Source organism: Phoca vitulina, unplaced genomic scaffold (genome assembly GCF_004348235.1).
Source record: "Phoca vitulina isolate PV1807 unplaced genomic scaffold, GSC_HSeal_1.0 scaffold4, whole genome shotgun sequence".
NCBI classification, from domain to species: Eukaryota; Metazoa; Chordata; class Mammalia; order Carnivora; family Phocidae; genus Phoca; species Phoca vitulina.
The window spans coordinates 43,124,162-43,139,224 of record NW_022589707.1 but is presented as its reverse complement, the minus strand read 5'-3'; the positions used below and the strand labels follow the sequence as shown (position 1 = coordinate 43,139,224).

Genomic DNA, 15,063 nt, shown 5'->3' with positions numbered 1-15,063 from the left:
GTTTACATTATACTGTAGTCTATTAGGCGTGAAATAGCCTTATGTCTTAAAAATATGTACATACGTTAATTAAAAATACTTTATTGCTGGGGCACCTGGCTGGTTCAGTAGGTAGAGTGTGTGACTCTTGACCTCAGGGTGTGGGTTTGAGCCCCATGTTGGGTGTGGAGATTACTTACAAATAAAATCTGAAAAAAAAAAAACTTTATTGCTAAAAAATGCTTTCAGTGAACTGTAATCCTTTTGCTGGTAGAAGCTCTTGCCTCCATGCTGATGGCTGCTGCCTGATACGCTAGTGGTTGCTGAAGGTCGGAGGTCTGTGGGAATTTCTTCAAATAAGAAAGCAGTGAGGTTTGCTGCATCAACTGGCTCTTCCTTTCACTGTAGAACTTTCAAAATTGGAGGCAATCCTCTCAAACCCTCCCACTGCTTTATCAACTAAGTTTATGTACTATTCCAAATCTTTGTTGTCATTTCAACAATCTTCACAGCATCCTCACCAGGAGTAGACAGATTCCATCTCAAGCAACTACTTTCTTTGCTCATCCATAAGAAGCAACTCTTCATCTTTTCCTTTGCATTCACGACTTTACTATTTGGCACAAGAGGCCTAGCTTTGGGCCTATCTCAGCTTTTAGGACATGCCTTCCTCACTAAGCTCAGACATCGCTAGCTTTTGATTTAAAGTGAGAGACTGACTCTTTCTTTCACTTGAACACTTAGAGTCCACTGTAGGGTTATTAACTGGCCAAACTTCAATACTGCTGTCTTGGGGAAAAGAGGGCCTGAGGAGAAGGAGAGAGATGGGGAAACAAGTGGAGCAATAAGAATGTACACACTTCTCAATTAAGTTTCTCCATCTTAAATGGGTGTGGTTTCTGGCACCCCAAAACAATTATAAAGTAACATCAAAGATCACTGATCACAGATCACCGTAACAAATATAATAATATGGTAAAAGTTTGAAATATTGCAAGAATTACCAAAGTGTGATACAGAGACACAAAATGAGCAAATGCTGTTGGAAAATTGTGCCAATAGACTTGCTTAACGCAGAGTTGCCACAAACCTTCAATTTGTAAAAAAAAAAAAAAAAAGTAGTACCTGCAAAGTGCAATAAAATAAGATATGCCTGTAGATTTCACCAGGGAATTGGAAATTATAATGATCGTGACTGGAGTGGTTTAAGATAGGAGGCAAGGAGACTAGTTTTAAGACTATGGCAGGCTTTCTCATCTTGGCAGTATTAACATTTTAGGCCAAAGAATTCTTTGTTGTGGGTGCTGTTCAGAGAACTCTAGGATGTTCAGTAGCATCCTTGGCCTCTACCCACTTGATGCCAGCCAACAGCATCCCTGCACAGTGGTAACAACCAAAGATGTCTCCAGACATTTGCCAAATGTCCCCCTCCTCTGCCCAAGGTGGCACATTTACCCCCAGTTGAGAACCATCGTGCTACTATAATAATACAGATGGAAGATAACGCACACAAATTAGGAACTGATTTGAATGACAGTTAATACATAGAAATGAAAATACAAAGTGATGAGTGAAGGATGATAGAGTGGGGCAAATCTAGGATATACGACTAACTTCATATATTTCATATTTTGGATGCTATAATACTCAAGATAGGAAAAGGATCAGGTTTTGGGGGAAAGTTAATGAATTTAATTTAGGATATGTTAGGTTTGAGGTACCTGTATCAGTTTCCTATTGCCATTGTAACAAATTACCATAAACTTTATATCTTAAGGTTCTGGAGGTCAGAATTCCAAAATGGGTCTCAGTGGGCTAAAATCAAACTGTTGGAAGGGCTGGTTCCTTCTGGAGATTCAAAAGGGGAATCCATTCCTTGTCTCTTCCAGCTTCTAGAGGCTGTCAGCATTTCTTGGTTTGTAGCCACATCACTCCAATCTCTGCTTCCATTGTCACATTGCCTTCTTCTCTGACTCATCAAGCCCATCCAAATAATTCAGGATAAATTCTCCATCTCAGATCCTTAACTTGATCACATTTAAGGTCCCTTTTGCCATATAAGGTAGCATTCATAGATTCCAGGGATTAGGGCATGGACATATTTGGGTGGCCCTTTTTCAGCCTACCACAGTGCCTAGGGGGTAATCCAAATAAAGATGTCTAAAAGGCAGTTGAGCATATGGCTTTTGAGCTCGAGAAGGATTTGGACTGTAGTTATAGACATGAAGTCACTGGCATGTGTGTAGATATGCCAAAGGGGGAAATGTAAAGAAAAATATCAAAGATGTAACTGTGGGGGGCACTGACATTATAAGGGGTGGGCATCCGTTAGGATTAGAATCAGCTGCATATAACAGAAACTTAAGTAACAATGGCTTAAATAAAAAGGAAGTTTATTAAACTATTAAAGAAGTCTAGGTTAGTATGGCACTTTGACCACATCACCAATGTGCTAGTTCCCTCTGTCTTTCTGCTCCACCATCCTAAGGTATATGGCTTCCATCTTCAATGATGCAACATAGTCAAAAATGGCTGCCAGGGTTTGGCCATCTTATCTAGTTTCTAGGCAGGAAGAAGAGAAGGGTTAAAAGGGCAATCCTTCTAGCTGAGTCAGATCTCTCTAGAGATTTCTTGTTAAGTCCCACCCAACTGACTTCCACTTGACCCACTGACCGCACCTAGGGAAGTTGGAGAGTGTAGTCTTTTATAGGTATATTACCACCCTAAAAAAAAAGAAAGAAAAGAAAATCAAGGTTCTGTTACTAAAAATGAAGGGGAGAATGGGTATCAAATAGGCAAAGAGCAGTCTCTTTGAGAATGGACAACACACACACACACACACACACAAACCAAAAAACTCTACAAATGAGGCTGAGAAGGAATGATCAGTGAAAGAGGAAACGAACCAAGGGTGAGGAGTTTGGAGCTGTGTCCTGGAGGGCAGTGCCCTGTCAAAAAGTAGCTGGACTCAGAAATTGCACCTGCATGTAAAATGCCAAGGGTAAAGTCATTAGCTGTCTACTTTCAAGATATTCTGCTGGAGAACGAGCAAGGGTAAAGGGGGCAACTGCTCCAGCTAAGAGGGTTTTTTAGAAAATCACACACCTTACCTGAATTCTCTTGTATCTTCCAATAGAGGCCTTGGTTGTGAACTGCTTCAACTTTAGGATGGAAAATAGAAAGAAAGCTATCAGAATTTTCAGGTAGGGTATCTACAAAAAGAAGTTGGCATATGCAAGCTACCTTTTGTTTTGTTATGCTATAAAAGAGCACTGGAGTCTTTACCCTACCTTGATTTACAGTACTTTATCTTGAGAGATATCACGTTGGAAAGGGGCAAAGTGAGCAGGCCCTTCCTGTTTTTCCACGAAACACTGGTTCTTTAAAATCCCTTTCCCCCCTAATATTATGTACATACCAAAAAACCAAATATCTTAACCTACTCTGATTCAGGAGACTCACAAATTAAAAATCTTTCCCACAGGGACGCCTGGTGGCTCAGTCAATTAAGCGTCTGCCTTCGGCTCAGGTTCATGATCCCAGGGTCCTGGGATCGAGTCCTGCATCGGGCCCCCTCCTCAGTGGGAAGCCTGCTTCTCCCACTGCCTGCCGCTCCCCCTGCTTGTGCATGCTCTCTCTCTGACAAATAAATAAATAAAAATCTTAAAAAAAAAATCTTTCCCACAGATCTCTTCCCATACTGTCTCTAACCTGGGTACATGTTTTTTTGGCTAGAATAGTGATATTTTGTTACATCACACATGACCCATCCAAGAATTATACAAGGTGCTGGTTTCCAGAATCAACATTCTTTAAAAATACAACGACTGAATATTGTTCATGACAAGTTGTAACCGCTGTGCCAAGACAGGAAACAGAAGCACTAGTTCTTCACAGGCAAGGGACTTGCTGGTGGTATCCTACTATGACCTGGATTAAGCCTCCAGATAAATCCTGGGAGGTGGAACAGTGGAGGGCTGGAGTCAGCCTCCTAAACATTGTCCTCTAAGCTGCCTTTATTATTATTACTTATTTGAGAGAGAGAGAGTTAGCAGAAGGGAGAGGGAAAGAGAATCTGAGCTGAGCGCAGAGCCCAACGTGGGGCTCGATCCCAGGAGCGAGACGTCATGACCAGAGCTGAAACCAAGAGTTGGATGCTTAACCAACAGCCACCCAGGAGGCCCTCTAAGCTGCCTTTAATGCACATGGTCCCATCTTGATTTGTCTCCTTTCTTGTTGAAATTACCTTTAAAGATTCAGAAGTTGGCAGACTGGCATAATCCCAATAAGTAGGCATTAACAACTAGGTTGCTGGAAAAACTAGACACACAAGTGTATGAAAATTAGGTGCCCATTTAATCCTTTGATCACATCTCAGACCTCCCTCCAAAAAGGTAAATGGAATTGATGGATGTTGCACTTCACTGATTCTTGTTCCTGGTCATGAATAGGGAATGAGGCATCACCCCATGAGTGAGTTACTAGAATTATGGTCTGGAGTCATGGATACAAATCTCTGATTCTAGGCACTTCTCTTCCATTTTACCACTTCAGTTAGGAGTCCTCTTGGTCTCCCTTCCATGCAATCTGTCCAGCTATTAATTTAATAAATTGTACTGCCCATCCAATTAAAAATTAGCTATCATTTCAGTGTGTAGAATGTCAGGCAGCGTGCTAAGCACATTCTCTTGTTTAATCCTTACAACAATCCTGTTGTAATTGTCAGTTTACAGATGAGTTAACTTAAGGCACAGAAGTGTTACTGTGCAGGAGTCCATTAAGCAGCGTCAGCAGAGGGTTCAGATCCTTGGGCTGTCTTCTTCCAACACTCACCAAAAGTAAAATTTATCTGACAATATGATATGCTCCAACTCAGGGTGGGTGACTTAGAAAACCTATAGATTTCCCCTATCCTCCCCAAATTGTAAAGATTTTTTATCTCTTGGTTCAGATGTATTACCCCTGCTGAGCTACAATTTCATTAAACTAAGAAAAGCTGTAACTTCCAGAACGTAAGTGTATTTGTTCTGTTGGCAGTATGGGTCCCAAAGTGAAGCTCCTGCATGGAAATGAAAGCAAGCATTTACCTCTTCAAACTTCTATGGGAGAGGAAGCAGAAGACAGAGGGTTCGGAATTGGGACACATCTGGAGCTCCTGTTGATGTAATTGAACATTCTGAACCATATCTGAATTAAGAACACTGTTGAAGGTGGGGGATGGGAGACAACGAAACCCTTCCTTGTAGTCAGGAAGTAAAGAATTCGTATCTGAAATGGGAGGCAAGGTCATCCATCTACTGCGAGAACAAGGAACACGGGAGAGATAAGTTTGAGGAGCATGATTTTATAACCATGAGGAAGACTGGGAAAGAATGGTTATACAAGCACAGTTGTGCTGGGTGTCTGCTGGTTCAGTTGAATCAGAGGTTTACAACAGTGCCAATTGGCAGATGTGTGTGATTTTCTCCAGTAATGCTCAGATTGGGTGTGGAAGTGGAGAAATCAGATAGCTGGGCTGCTCCCAGGCCGGGTGTGCATAGAGCAGATGCCCCAAAAAGCAACACAGATGACAACGGTAGAGGGTGCAGGCAATGCAGTGACTGAAAGATACAGAGAAGTTGGCTAAGGAAGGAAAGCCACAAGGGAATGATCAGGGACTGGGGTTTTGAGGAGTTCAAGGAAACAGAGATTAAGAGAGACATGGAGTAGTATGAGGTTGTATAATGGGATTTCAAATTTCAGAAGTGGAGTAGTTCTGGAGCAATGACAAGTTTAAGTTGCAACGAGAAAGCAGCACTGAGTTAAAATCAAGTAAAAAATTTTGAGGTTATAGGGGCGCCTGGGTGGCTCAGCCGTTAAGCTTCTGCCTTCAGCTCAGGTCATGATCCCAGGGTCCCAGGATCAAGCCCTGCATCGGGTTCCCTGCTCCGTGGGAAGCCTGCTTCTCCCTCTCCCACTCTCCCTGCTTGTGTTCCCTCTCTCACTGTGACTGTCAAATAAATAAAGTCTTAAAAAAAATTTTTTTGAGGTTATAATTGCATTAAGGACAGGTCATTCATTCACTTTTATGTAGTTATTACCAGTATAATTTTTTTAAGAGTTGGAGTACGTAAATTCTCAGTTAATGTAGTGAAGGTCCAGGAGTACAGAAAACAGAAAAGGATCCACAAAGATACCATGAATCTCACACAGGTAGTTCTGCCTGTGAGAGGAAGAGTAATGACCTGGAAGATGACAAGACCACAATGGCCTCTGTTGTGGACAGTGTGAAAGGACAAGCAGGCACCACCTGCAAGTACTGCAGAGGGTTAGACACCTGGAGAACGCAGTCTTTTTTTTTTTCTAAGATTTTTTTTGAGAAAGAGTGAGAGAGACAAAGCATGAGGGGGAAAGGTGAGAAGCAGCAGACTCCCCACTGAGCAAGGAGCTGGATGTGGGACTCAATCCCAGGACTCTGGGATCATGACCTAAGCCGAAGGCAGAAGCTTAACCGACTGAGCCACCCAAGCGTCCCTGGAGAACGCAGTCTTTAGTAAGAAAAGGAAGATGTAAGTTCTGTAGAGACTAATAGATGACCCGGTTTAAATGGAGATGGAGTTTTAGAAGACAGTGTAAAGAAGGCAGGGTCAGTTCATGTGATACTACTCCAAGGTAATGCCTGTGTGACCTTTGACAGAAACCTCTGAGCCTGTTTAAATATAAAATAGGAACGATACTTGTTCCATACACCTTATGAGGTAGTGAAGATAAGCTGAGAAGTGAATGAACTTTATAAAGCAATCCGAGTTATAGGGCTAGAATTTGGCCAAAATGTGAAAAAAATGAATTTGGGTTAGCAACAGATTACAGCGAAGTGTGTAAAGACTTTAGGATGCCTGTTTTATTCCACACTGAGTGTGAAACTACTTAAACCAAGGGAGATTAAAATAACAGCAGTCAAGGGTGTCAAAAGTCCTAGAGATCATCAGAGCTAATTGAGAATATGAAAGAACACTAGATAGGACAATTCGACCACTGCAACCTTGGAAGAGGTAAATTTTCACTCTTTCAAGGAATTTGACATGGCTATAAAATGAAAAGTATTCCAGTGCTCACCAGTTAAGTGCTTTCACAGATGTCAATGCTCAACAGCAATCTTATAATGTAGCCATCTATGGCTATGTAAATTTAGTCATAATTCAAGGGCTTAATCGCCAAATGTGGTTACTGGCTACTGTACTGGACAGCCCAAGTACAATCCATCATCACAGAAATTCTATTGGACAGTGCAAAATCCAGAGTGTAGGTGGCACTTGGGAAACACTCCTTAAAAACCTGACTCACTTGTGATAGCACCAAGCCACCTATAATGGAGCAATAGGAATGAAAACATGGGTTAGACAGTGCTTTTTTTTGTCTTCTTTTTAAAGATTTTATCAGAGAGAGCACACAAGAGCAGGGGAGATGGAGAAGCAGGCTCCCCACTGAGCAGGGACTCAATCCCAGGACCTTGGGATCATGACTTGAACCGAAGGCAGATGCTTAACCAACGGAGCCACCCAGGCGTCCTTGTCCTCTTTATTTCTAAGAAAGCATATATACTTCATAGATGGGAACCTCACTTCCGAATTAACTGTAGATCACTTAAACGTTATATATAAATCACCAGGGGCACTTAATGAGTACAATTGGCCTAGAACACAGCAGGTACTTAGTAATTATCTCTGCCAACACAGGCTTTAGTTGATGTAGGAGGCACAGAAATAAATCAACTCCCTGGCCTCCAAGTCTTCCCATAATGATCTATAATTCTTATAAGCTAAATTGCTGTACTGTCTCTGAATACCACTAACTTCTGCAGTTACCAAGTTCTCTGTTACATAGGCTTTTCCTCTGAGTTACAGCAGGCTTTGTTTTGCTTTCCCAAATTGTTTCTGCATGTTTCGTGACTTCTTTGCTTACTTACATTTCTCTGATGACTGAAAATAAGATTCTTAAGTTACAAATTGCTTTGTCAAGCCTTAACAGGCTATCACCCCCATCACCTTTGAAACCATTAACAAAGCCTCTTCCCACTCTCCTTGTCCCAGAGATGGCTCTCATCGCCACCAGATTTCCTTCACTGAGAATTTCACCATCTCCATAAAACCTCCAGGGCCTACTCTAAATCGTATGGCATGGACCACGTATGAAATAACTTGGTACACAAATTATACAGTTATATACCTCAAAACTATGACTAGAAGCACCTTATCCTATCCACATTTGGCATAAACACTCCAGTGCTCATTCTGGCTGAGGAAACTCTAAAGATAAATTACTGATGTGTTGTTCTAGTTCAGGGTGTCCTAGAGGACTAAGTAAACACAATTGAGTACTATAACTAGTAACACTGCTCCACAAGTACTTGGAATGGTTTTACTCAAAATTTTGGCATCAGTCATTAAATCAGGCACATTAGAAAAATCATGATCTGTGATTTTGTTTTTAATTATCTCAAGCCTCATCACATAATTTACAAATTTGTGCTGATGATAGATCTCTTTATTTTAACCTTTCTAACGAGTTGGCAAAAGCACCATTACCGATCATACATATATGGTATTTCCACAGCTGTGTCTTTGCATAGCTGTTTAGAAGACAATCCTGAATTATAACTTAGTCTGACTTAGTAGAGAATTCACAAGCCAAGTCTGCTGCTGTATGTTGTCACACTGAATTTTAAAAGCATCTGACCTTACAGATCATCTATAAAATGTGAGAAGTGTTAAATATTCTTTAATATTAAACATAAACCACACTAAAATGCCTTTCATTAAGCAAAAGGCAACATTTTAGATGCAGAGAATTTTAATTAAATTGGCATAGTTAAGACCAAAAAGATAAAGTGGACATCGCCAGCTTATCTTCAACCTTTGCCTTTAAAAGGCTAACAAACACAACTTGAAACACAGCTGAGTCTTGCTGGTTCTGAGACAGTGAAGGGATTTCTTCAGTATTTAAATATATTAATATAACCAGTTATATAAATCTAAATATAAAACCAATCTCCTAGAAGTTTAGAGATGGCATTTACCATCTCTGCAAAAAGCTGAACATTACTAATCAATTCCAATCATATTTTAAGAAGGGGAAAAGTGACAGCACTTGCTGAACCAGAATTACTATCAAAGTTCAAAAAGCTAATCATATTCATTTAACCACAAGCCAATCTTATCTAAATCAGGACTGTCCAAAAAAATATTCTATCAGCCATTCATGATCTGAATTCTGGTGTATGTGATCAATTTAAATACGGTACACACAAAAAAAAGTCATGAGACACTTTTGTTTTGCAATAAATAAGGCAATAGCCAACTATTACTCCTTAGTAGCCATTTTGAGATAAGCTATCAAGTCTGCTCTTTCCCCTGTCTTCTTAATGCCAGCGAAGATCATTTTTGTTCCAGGGATGTACTTCTTGGGATTCTCCAAATACTCCATCAGTGTCTCTTCTCCCCAGGTGATGCCTAAACAAGGAGGGATGTATTGTTAAGTATTTTACACTCCCGATAAAGGTCTCACCATTGGTTATATCCATGCAATTTGTGCTTCTGTTATTTCAAAACTGACCCCAGCCCCCAGCCCCTTACCTTTGTTCTTGTTGGCATCTGTGTAAGAAAATCCAGGGGCCTGACCTGTCTTTCGGCCAAATAAACCATGGAGATTTGGCCCAGTCTTGTGCTTGCCTCCCTTTTCCACGGTATGGCATTGGGCACACTTCTGAACAAAAATCTTCTTGCCCTTCTCAACATCACCCATTTTTTAAATCTAAAAAATGAAAGACTCCATTTATTACCTTTTTCTTCCACGGAAAAATCCAATGGAAACCAATGAGTGGTCACTCTAGTGACTTAATTACTAATCCACTGCACATCTAGGATGTAAGTACCAGGATGAATCTTGTTTTACTCCGTACACTTGCAACAGACTCTTTAGTACCAAAACCACGAGGTGAAAGGAGAAATTCCTGAAATACACATCTATGTGTGCTCAAGTGACAGAATTAAACACCAAGTAAGCCAAGTGGGAACCTAGTTCTAATTCAAAAGTTGAGGTCAAGGTCACAGAAAGTCACAACTCTGAGTAAGTTGAAAACCATGATTACATTAAACCAAAACTACCAAAATGTCAACCTTCAAGAAAGCCTAATTACTTACTCATACTACAAATTGAAGCCACTTCTGAGAAGTCAGAATACGTTTTAAAATAACAGAAGTCGTGCTTGATCCAGCCTGCTCAGGTCACTATAAACTGCCTTGCTGTGTGGGTGGGAGGGCAGTGGTGGGCTGCGAGGTTTCCCAGGGACCCCATCCTCCAGTCTGGATCTCAGGAGTCAACCACGAGATCACCCAATTAGGCCGATTTCAAGAAAACTGATGAAACCTACCCTCCCGAGATGCCTAGGCAGGTTAAGGGGAAAAGCGACAGGTGACCCAGAAGAAAAATAACCCCTTTTTGGAGGAGCAGCAGTTTTTGCTCCCTTTGAAGGAGAACGTGAGGCGCTACGCGCCGTCCCTCACCTTCCCGCCCTTATCTCGGGAAGTCTTGTCACTTCCACTGCCCCTCAACCCCGACTACGAGAGCTTGGGTCTCAGTCGTATTGCAACAAGGTCTCCTCCGGGCTTTCAGGACCCTGAACAAGTCCATTCCCCGACTTAGATGGGGTTGCGCCCCACCTCAAGCCGTAGCCCACCGGGTTCTGGCTGACCACAAGCGGGGGTCGTGACTCCCGGGCCTACCGGCCCCGCGTGGGCCCCACCCGCAGAAGCCGGGCGCTGGCCTCGGTCTGCCCGCGCACCCTTCAACCAGTCGCGCGCTCCCGTGCTCGGCTTGCAGCCCGCTGCGGCCCCCGCGCCGCGCGCTCACCGCTCTTTTGTCGCGCGCGAAACCAAGGTACCCGCTCGCAAGCCGGACGTCCCGCTCTCTAAGTCCAAGGACACGCCGGTCCGCCGTAAGTACCGGTGTTGGTGCAACCGAACTCTTTCCGTCCCCTCGCGGCGGGACGTGCGGCGGCGCCGCCTAATACGTAGTAACGTCACCGCTCCTCATTGGCTTCAGTCTCCAGGGCCTGCGCCAACGACCTGCACGTATGCCGGCTAGCAGGGTAGGGTGTATCGCGCGAGTGCCCTTCTGCTCTCTTGACTGCAGTTACGACAGGCCATTGGATGTACGACAACGAGGTGGTGCCGGGAAGGGCTGACATCACCGTTTTGCACTTGTGTGCATGCGTGTACCCAAGGGGAGGGTGGAGCGGAGTCGCGTGGTGGATGGAGGGCGTTATCCTGCCAAGGTAACTGCTCTTGTGCTAGTTGACGTAATGCGCTTTGAGGGCGGCGTTTTGCCTGCCCGGAGGGGAACGCCCCAGCTCTACGCACGTAGAGGTCTCCTGGCTACCGTGCCTTCAGCTGGCGACCTTTACCAGTTTCTGTGATGGTTGTACGGCTGGCGCCAGCCGCACCCAAAATGGATAGCCTGGAACCAGGAATTGTAAGAGTTGGACCCGAGCTCCCGACATGTTCTTGTTTCGCCTTCACTCTGATACTTTAAGTCATGTTTCAAATCTCCCCTTGATGGACGCCCCGAGACTGGGGAATGGGGAAGGTGCTGCAGCTGCGGCAGAAACTGGATTGTAGCTCTGGTCGCACACTTGCCGGCTTTTGTGCCGACACGCGTCTCTCCCTTGCGTTTATGTACAGAACAAGGAGGATTTATAGGCTACATTAGGAAGAAACATTTTTACATGGTTAGAGAATTGTTGGAAATCTAGAGAGGATTTGCGTCTCATCCAACCTAGGTTGAATGACATGTTCCAGTAAGAGGATGTGGTTGGGGTCATGAGAAAGCAGGTTTGATACCACAGCTTCCAGTTGTACTTTTCCTCCAGAACTAGCTCCCTTTCCAGACATACTCAATTCCACTGGCAAGCTTCTTCTGGACTCCCTTGTCCCTCTGATTCAGCCCCCAAATTGTGAATGAATTTTTCCTCCCATATTCTAGCACTGCCATATTCAGTCAAAGGTTTATTGAATGCATATTATGTACCTGGAGTAAATCATTGAGGACTCTTTCTCTGGTGGAGCTTACATTCTAGCAATCTTTGTCCTGCCCCCAATTTAAGCAATAGATACTATTGCCTTACACCCCTTCCAAATCACTGGTACTATGATAACTGCTCCAGACCACCCATCTCTCCATATAACTGGATTATTTCGTTTTCTGTGTCCTGATTTCCAGTTCCCTCCTCTCTAATTGCACACACTACTGCCACAAAAGGGTGCTGGGAAACAGCAGAAATCACACTATTCAAGATCTTCTGTGGCTTTTGGAAGCGACCAAGATAGCATTTAGGTGTACTCCTGAAGTAGGCTTATTTGGCTAACCAAGTTTTTAAAAGACCAAGCTTAGCAACACCTTGCAAATTTAACCTGTACTTCGGAAGCCAAGTACTGATATTCTCACCCATATCCCTCCAAGAAATACGTGGTCCTTAAATAGGTATAGTTCTATCAAAATCTGTTGTGTTTGTTATATCAGAAGTTACTGTCTTTGTTCATAGGGGAGTTGACTCATGGGAGTATCAGCATTGTGCTGATACTGCAGATCATATAGATGTAGCATTAAATCACTTGGCCCAGTGAATTGATTGATATCATTTAAAATTTATTCCCATGAAGGGGAGAATAGAAAACAGAAGTTCTTAATACTTTTAATTAATGACATTGTGGATAAAGAGTCTTGTTATTGAAAGTAATGGGAAGATGAGGAAAAAGAAATAACAGCAAGACTAAATACTTGACACATTCCTTTAGTAAAGCAGATACCGTAAATTATGTTTTATAATATCTATGTATTCACGTTTGGAAGAGACACATAGTACTTACAGTTTACTCAAGATACCTGAGAGAATTAGTTGAGAACAATAATATTCTGTTTTTTATTCTATGTAGTATCTGTTCTGTCTACCTCCATCTTATCCCATAGGTTTGATAGTGGCTGGTAAGGGGTAGAGCTATTATAAAGCAAATGTCTTAGATATTTCCTTCTACCAATATAATGGATGCCATATTTTTTTTTTTAAGATTTTATTTATTTATTTGACAGAGAGAGACATAGCGAGAGAGGGAACACAAGCAGGGGGAGTGGGAGAGGGAGAAGCAGGCTTCCCGTGGAGCAGGGAGCCGGATGCGGGGCTCTATCCCAGGACTCTGGGATCATGACCCGAGCTGAAGGCAGACGCTTAATGACTGAGCCACCCGCGCCCCCCTGGATGCCATATTTTTAAAGACCCCGGATAAAAAAGATCTAATAAGATACCCTCCCTCCAGATCAAAACATTGAACAAGGTCACAAGAAAGTAAGAGAAATCAGGTTAGAGGCAGGGGTGAGGTGGGGAACAAGAACTGAAAATGAACGGGGTAAGCTTAAGCTGACTTTAGGGCCACCCTAGGGACTTTTGCTGAAATAAAAGAACTTTAGGCTTTAGCAGCAGCTCAGCAGAATGAAAGTAACGCTCATAAAAGGTGAGAGTAAGGGGGTGAGGAAATAAGCTCGGCTGAGACCCCTGCATAATGCTGAAACACTTGAATCCAAATGATAAAATAACAGTCTGTTCACTAGCAAAGGGAAGAACCAGGTTAGTCTTGTCTGGCTTGGCCTTAGATGATGTAGGAAAGAACATTAGGGTTTGAAGCCGATGACCAACAAAGAATTCTTGAGATGTCTTTGGTGCAAAAAGGTGGTTTTATTAAAGCACGGGGACAGGACCCGGGGGCAGAAAGAGCTGCACCGGAGTCATGAGGAGCGGCCCATTATATACTTTCAAGTTGGGTGGGGGTGTAGGGATAGCGTAAGTCTCTAAGGAATTTGGAAGCGAGGTTTCCAGGACCTTGAGGGGGCTAGCTATTGTTGGGAAAAGGTCATTTACTACTGTTAATAAAACCTTAGTCATGAGACCCTTCAGATGTATATCAGTGGGCCATATGCTTGGGTTTGGGGTGATTGCCAACACGTATCTCGGGGGATTTAGAGATAAAGGAAGTTTCTAAAGGAGTTTTTATGTTAGGTAGATTTACAGGATCCTGGGAGTGCGGGTGGGGCTAGGGTTGTCTTTTGCCCTTAGCAAAGTATTAACATCGAGGCAGCTGAGTCCCTAGAGGACTGTCACTCTGCCTGCTTCAAGGACTTGTCAATGGGCTGTAGGTAGTAAGGAAATTTAATAATTTTTCTTCTGCCTTTGTTTCCCACATCATTAGTAGGTACTGAGTGGAAGGAAAAAGTGTTCCCTGAGAATTCGTAACTGCAGGTTGGCCCTCATGCAGTTTTAGGGTTTGATTTTACTCTATCTGCATGGTCTGGGAAACCTCTAGCTGAAAAATTAACACAGTAGTTGTGGATGGGCAGTGTGTTCTGGTGTGTGGCAGAAGCAAACATAAATCTGCAAAGGACTATTTTAACCCAGGCTCTCAGGATTCCTGCACTTAAGAAATGCAAGGCATGAGATCATTATGAAAAACAACAAAGAGCAAAATTACACCCACAAAGGGCCATAGGAGTTGGAATTATTAGATATCATTGGGGAAGTAAGAAACTTACCAAGAAAGAGATGTCTCCTCACTTTACTATATTATGAAAGTAAATTTGTTCATTATTGAGTTAAGTACAATAAAGTGGTTGTATATAGGTAGTTCACAAGGAACTACCCAATCAGAATAAAATTTCACACAGTTTATACAGCTAAATTAATTATAATGCTTTTATACCATGCAGTTTTTAGCTAGCATGTAACAAACCTGAGGCTTTAGGATCAATAGTAGCCTGTTTCCCTTTTGGCAGCACAATTATTGCTTAGTATTTGGATTAATGGTAACCACTTTTCTGTAGGAGGACTGTCATCACAGTTTGTGGCCAGATCCTTCTTGGTTGAGTTTTTGTTTTTTTCACATTCTCTCACCCTAAGTTCACTCAGGAATTGGGGTAGCCATTTGTTTAATTAGTTGTCCTCATCCAAAAGAATAATACAACTTATTTTCCCTAGAAACAAGTAGATACACCTACTTTAAGCTC

General features: G+C 42.5%; 1 protein-coding gene and 1 long non-coding RNA gene across 7 annotated transcripts in view; one reads left to right on the top strand and one right to left on the bottom strand.

Annotated features, from left to right (window-relative positions):
• Positions 1 to 2,756: 2,756 nt before the first annotated feature.
• LOC116630950 (cytochrome c) lies at positions 2,757 to 11,014 on the bottom strand. Of its 3 annotated transcripts, XM_032401905.1 has the most exons (4): positions 10,867 to 11,014; positions 9,591 to 9,768; positions 9,323 to 9,467; positions 2,757 to 3,140 (listed from the first exon to the last, which is right to left on the bottom strand). In XM_032401905.1, exons 2-4 carry the CDS (start codon positions 9,757 to 9,759, stop codon positions 3,137 to 3,139), a joined length of 318 nt encoding a protein of 105 aa, XP_032257796.1. In that variant the 5' UTR covers positions 9,760 to 9,768; positions 10,867 to 11,014; the 3' UTR covers positions 2,757 to 3,136. The 3 variants fall into 3 exon arrangements, with proteins under 3 accessions (XP_032257796.1, XP_032257795.1, XP_032257797.1); XM_032401904.1 differs by lacking the exon at positions 2,757 to 3,140 and having other exon boundaries at positions 8,217 to 9,467; positions 10,867 to 11,013; XM_032401906.1 differs by lacking the exons at positions 2,757 to 3,140; positions 10,867 to 11,014 and adding an exon at positions 10,677 to 10,810 and having other exon boundaries at positions 8,217 to 9,467.
• A 143-nt stretch (positions 11,015 to 11,157) lies between these two features.
• LOC116630952 overlaps positions 11,158 to 15,063 on the top strand; it is a 55,701-nt gene continuing 51,795 nt past the window's right edge. For all 4 annotated transcript variants that reach the window (XR_004299050.1, XR_004299049.1, XR_004299052.1 and 1 more), the window contains exon 1: positions 11,158 to 11,290. This is a non-coding gene — a long non-coding RNA (uncharacterized LOC116630952). The remainder of the gene's footprint in view (positions 11,291 to 15,063) is intronic.

Coding starts and splice junctions, on each gene's coding strand:
- LOC116630950 (XM_032401905.1), bottom strand. CDS start 9,759: ATGGGTGATGTTGAGAAGGGCAAGAAGATTTTTGTTCAGAAGTGTGCC. Junction 9,468..9,590: donor AGATGCCAACAAGAACAAAG/GTAAGGGGCTGG, acceptor CTCCTTGTTTAG/GCATCACCTGGGGAGAAGAG.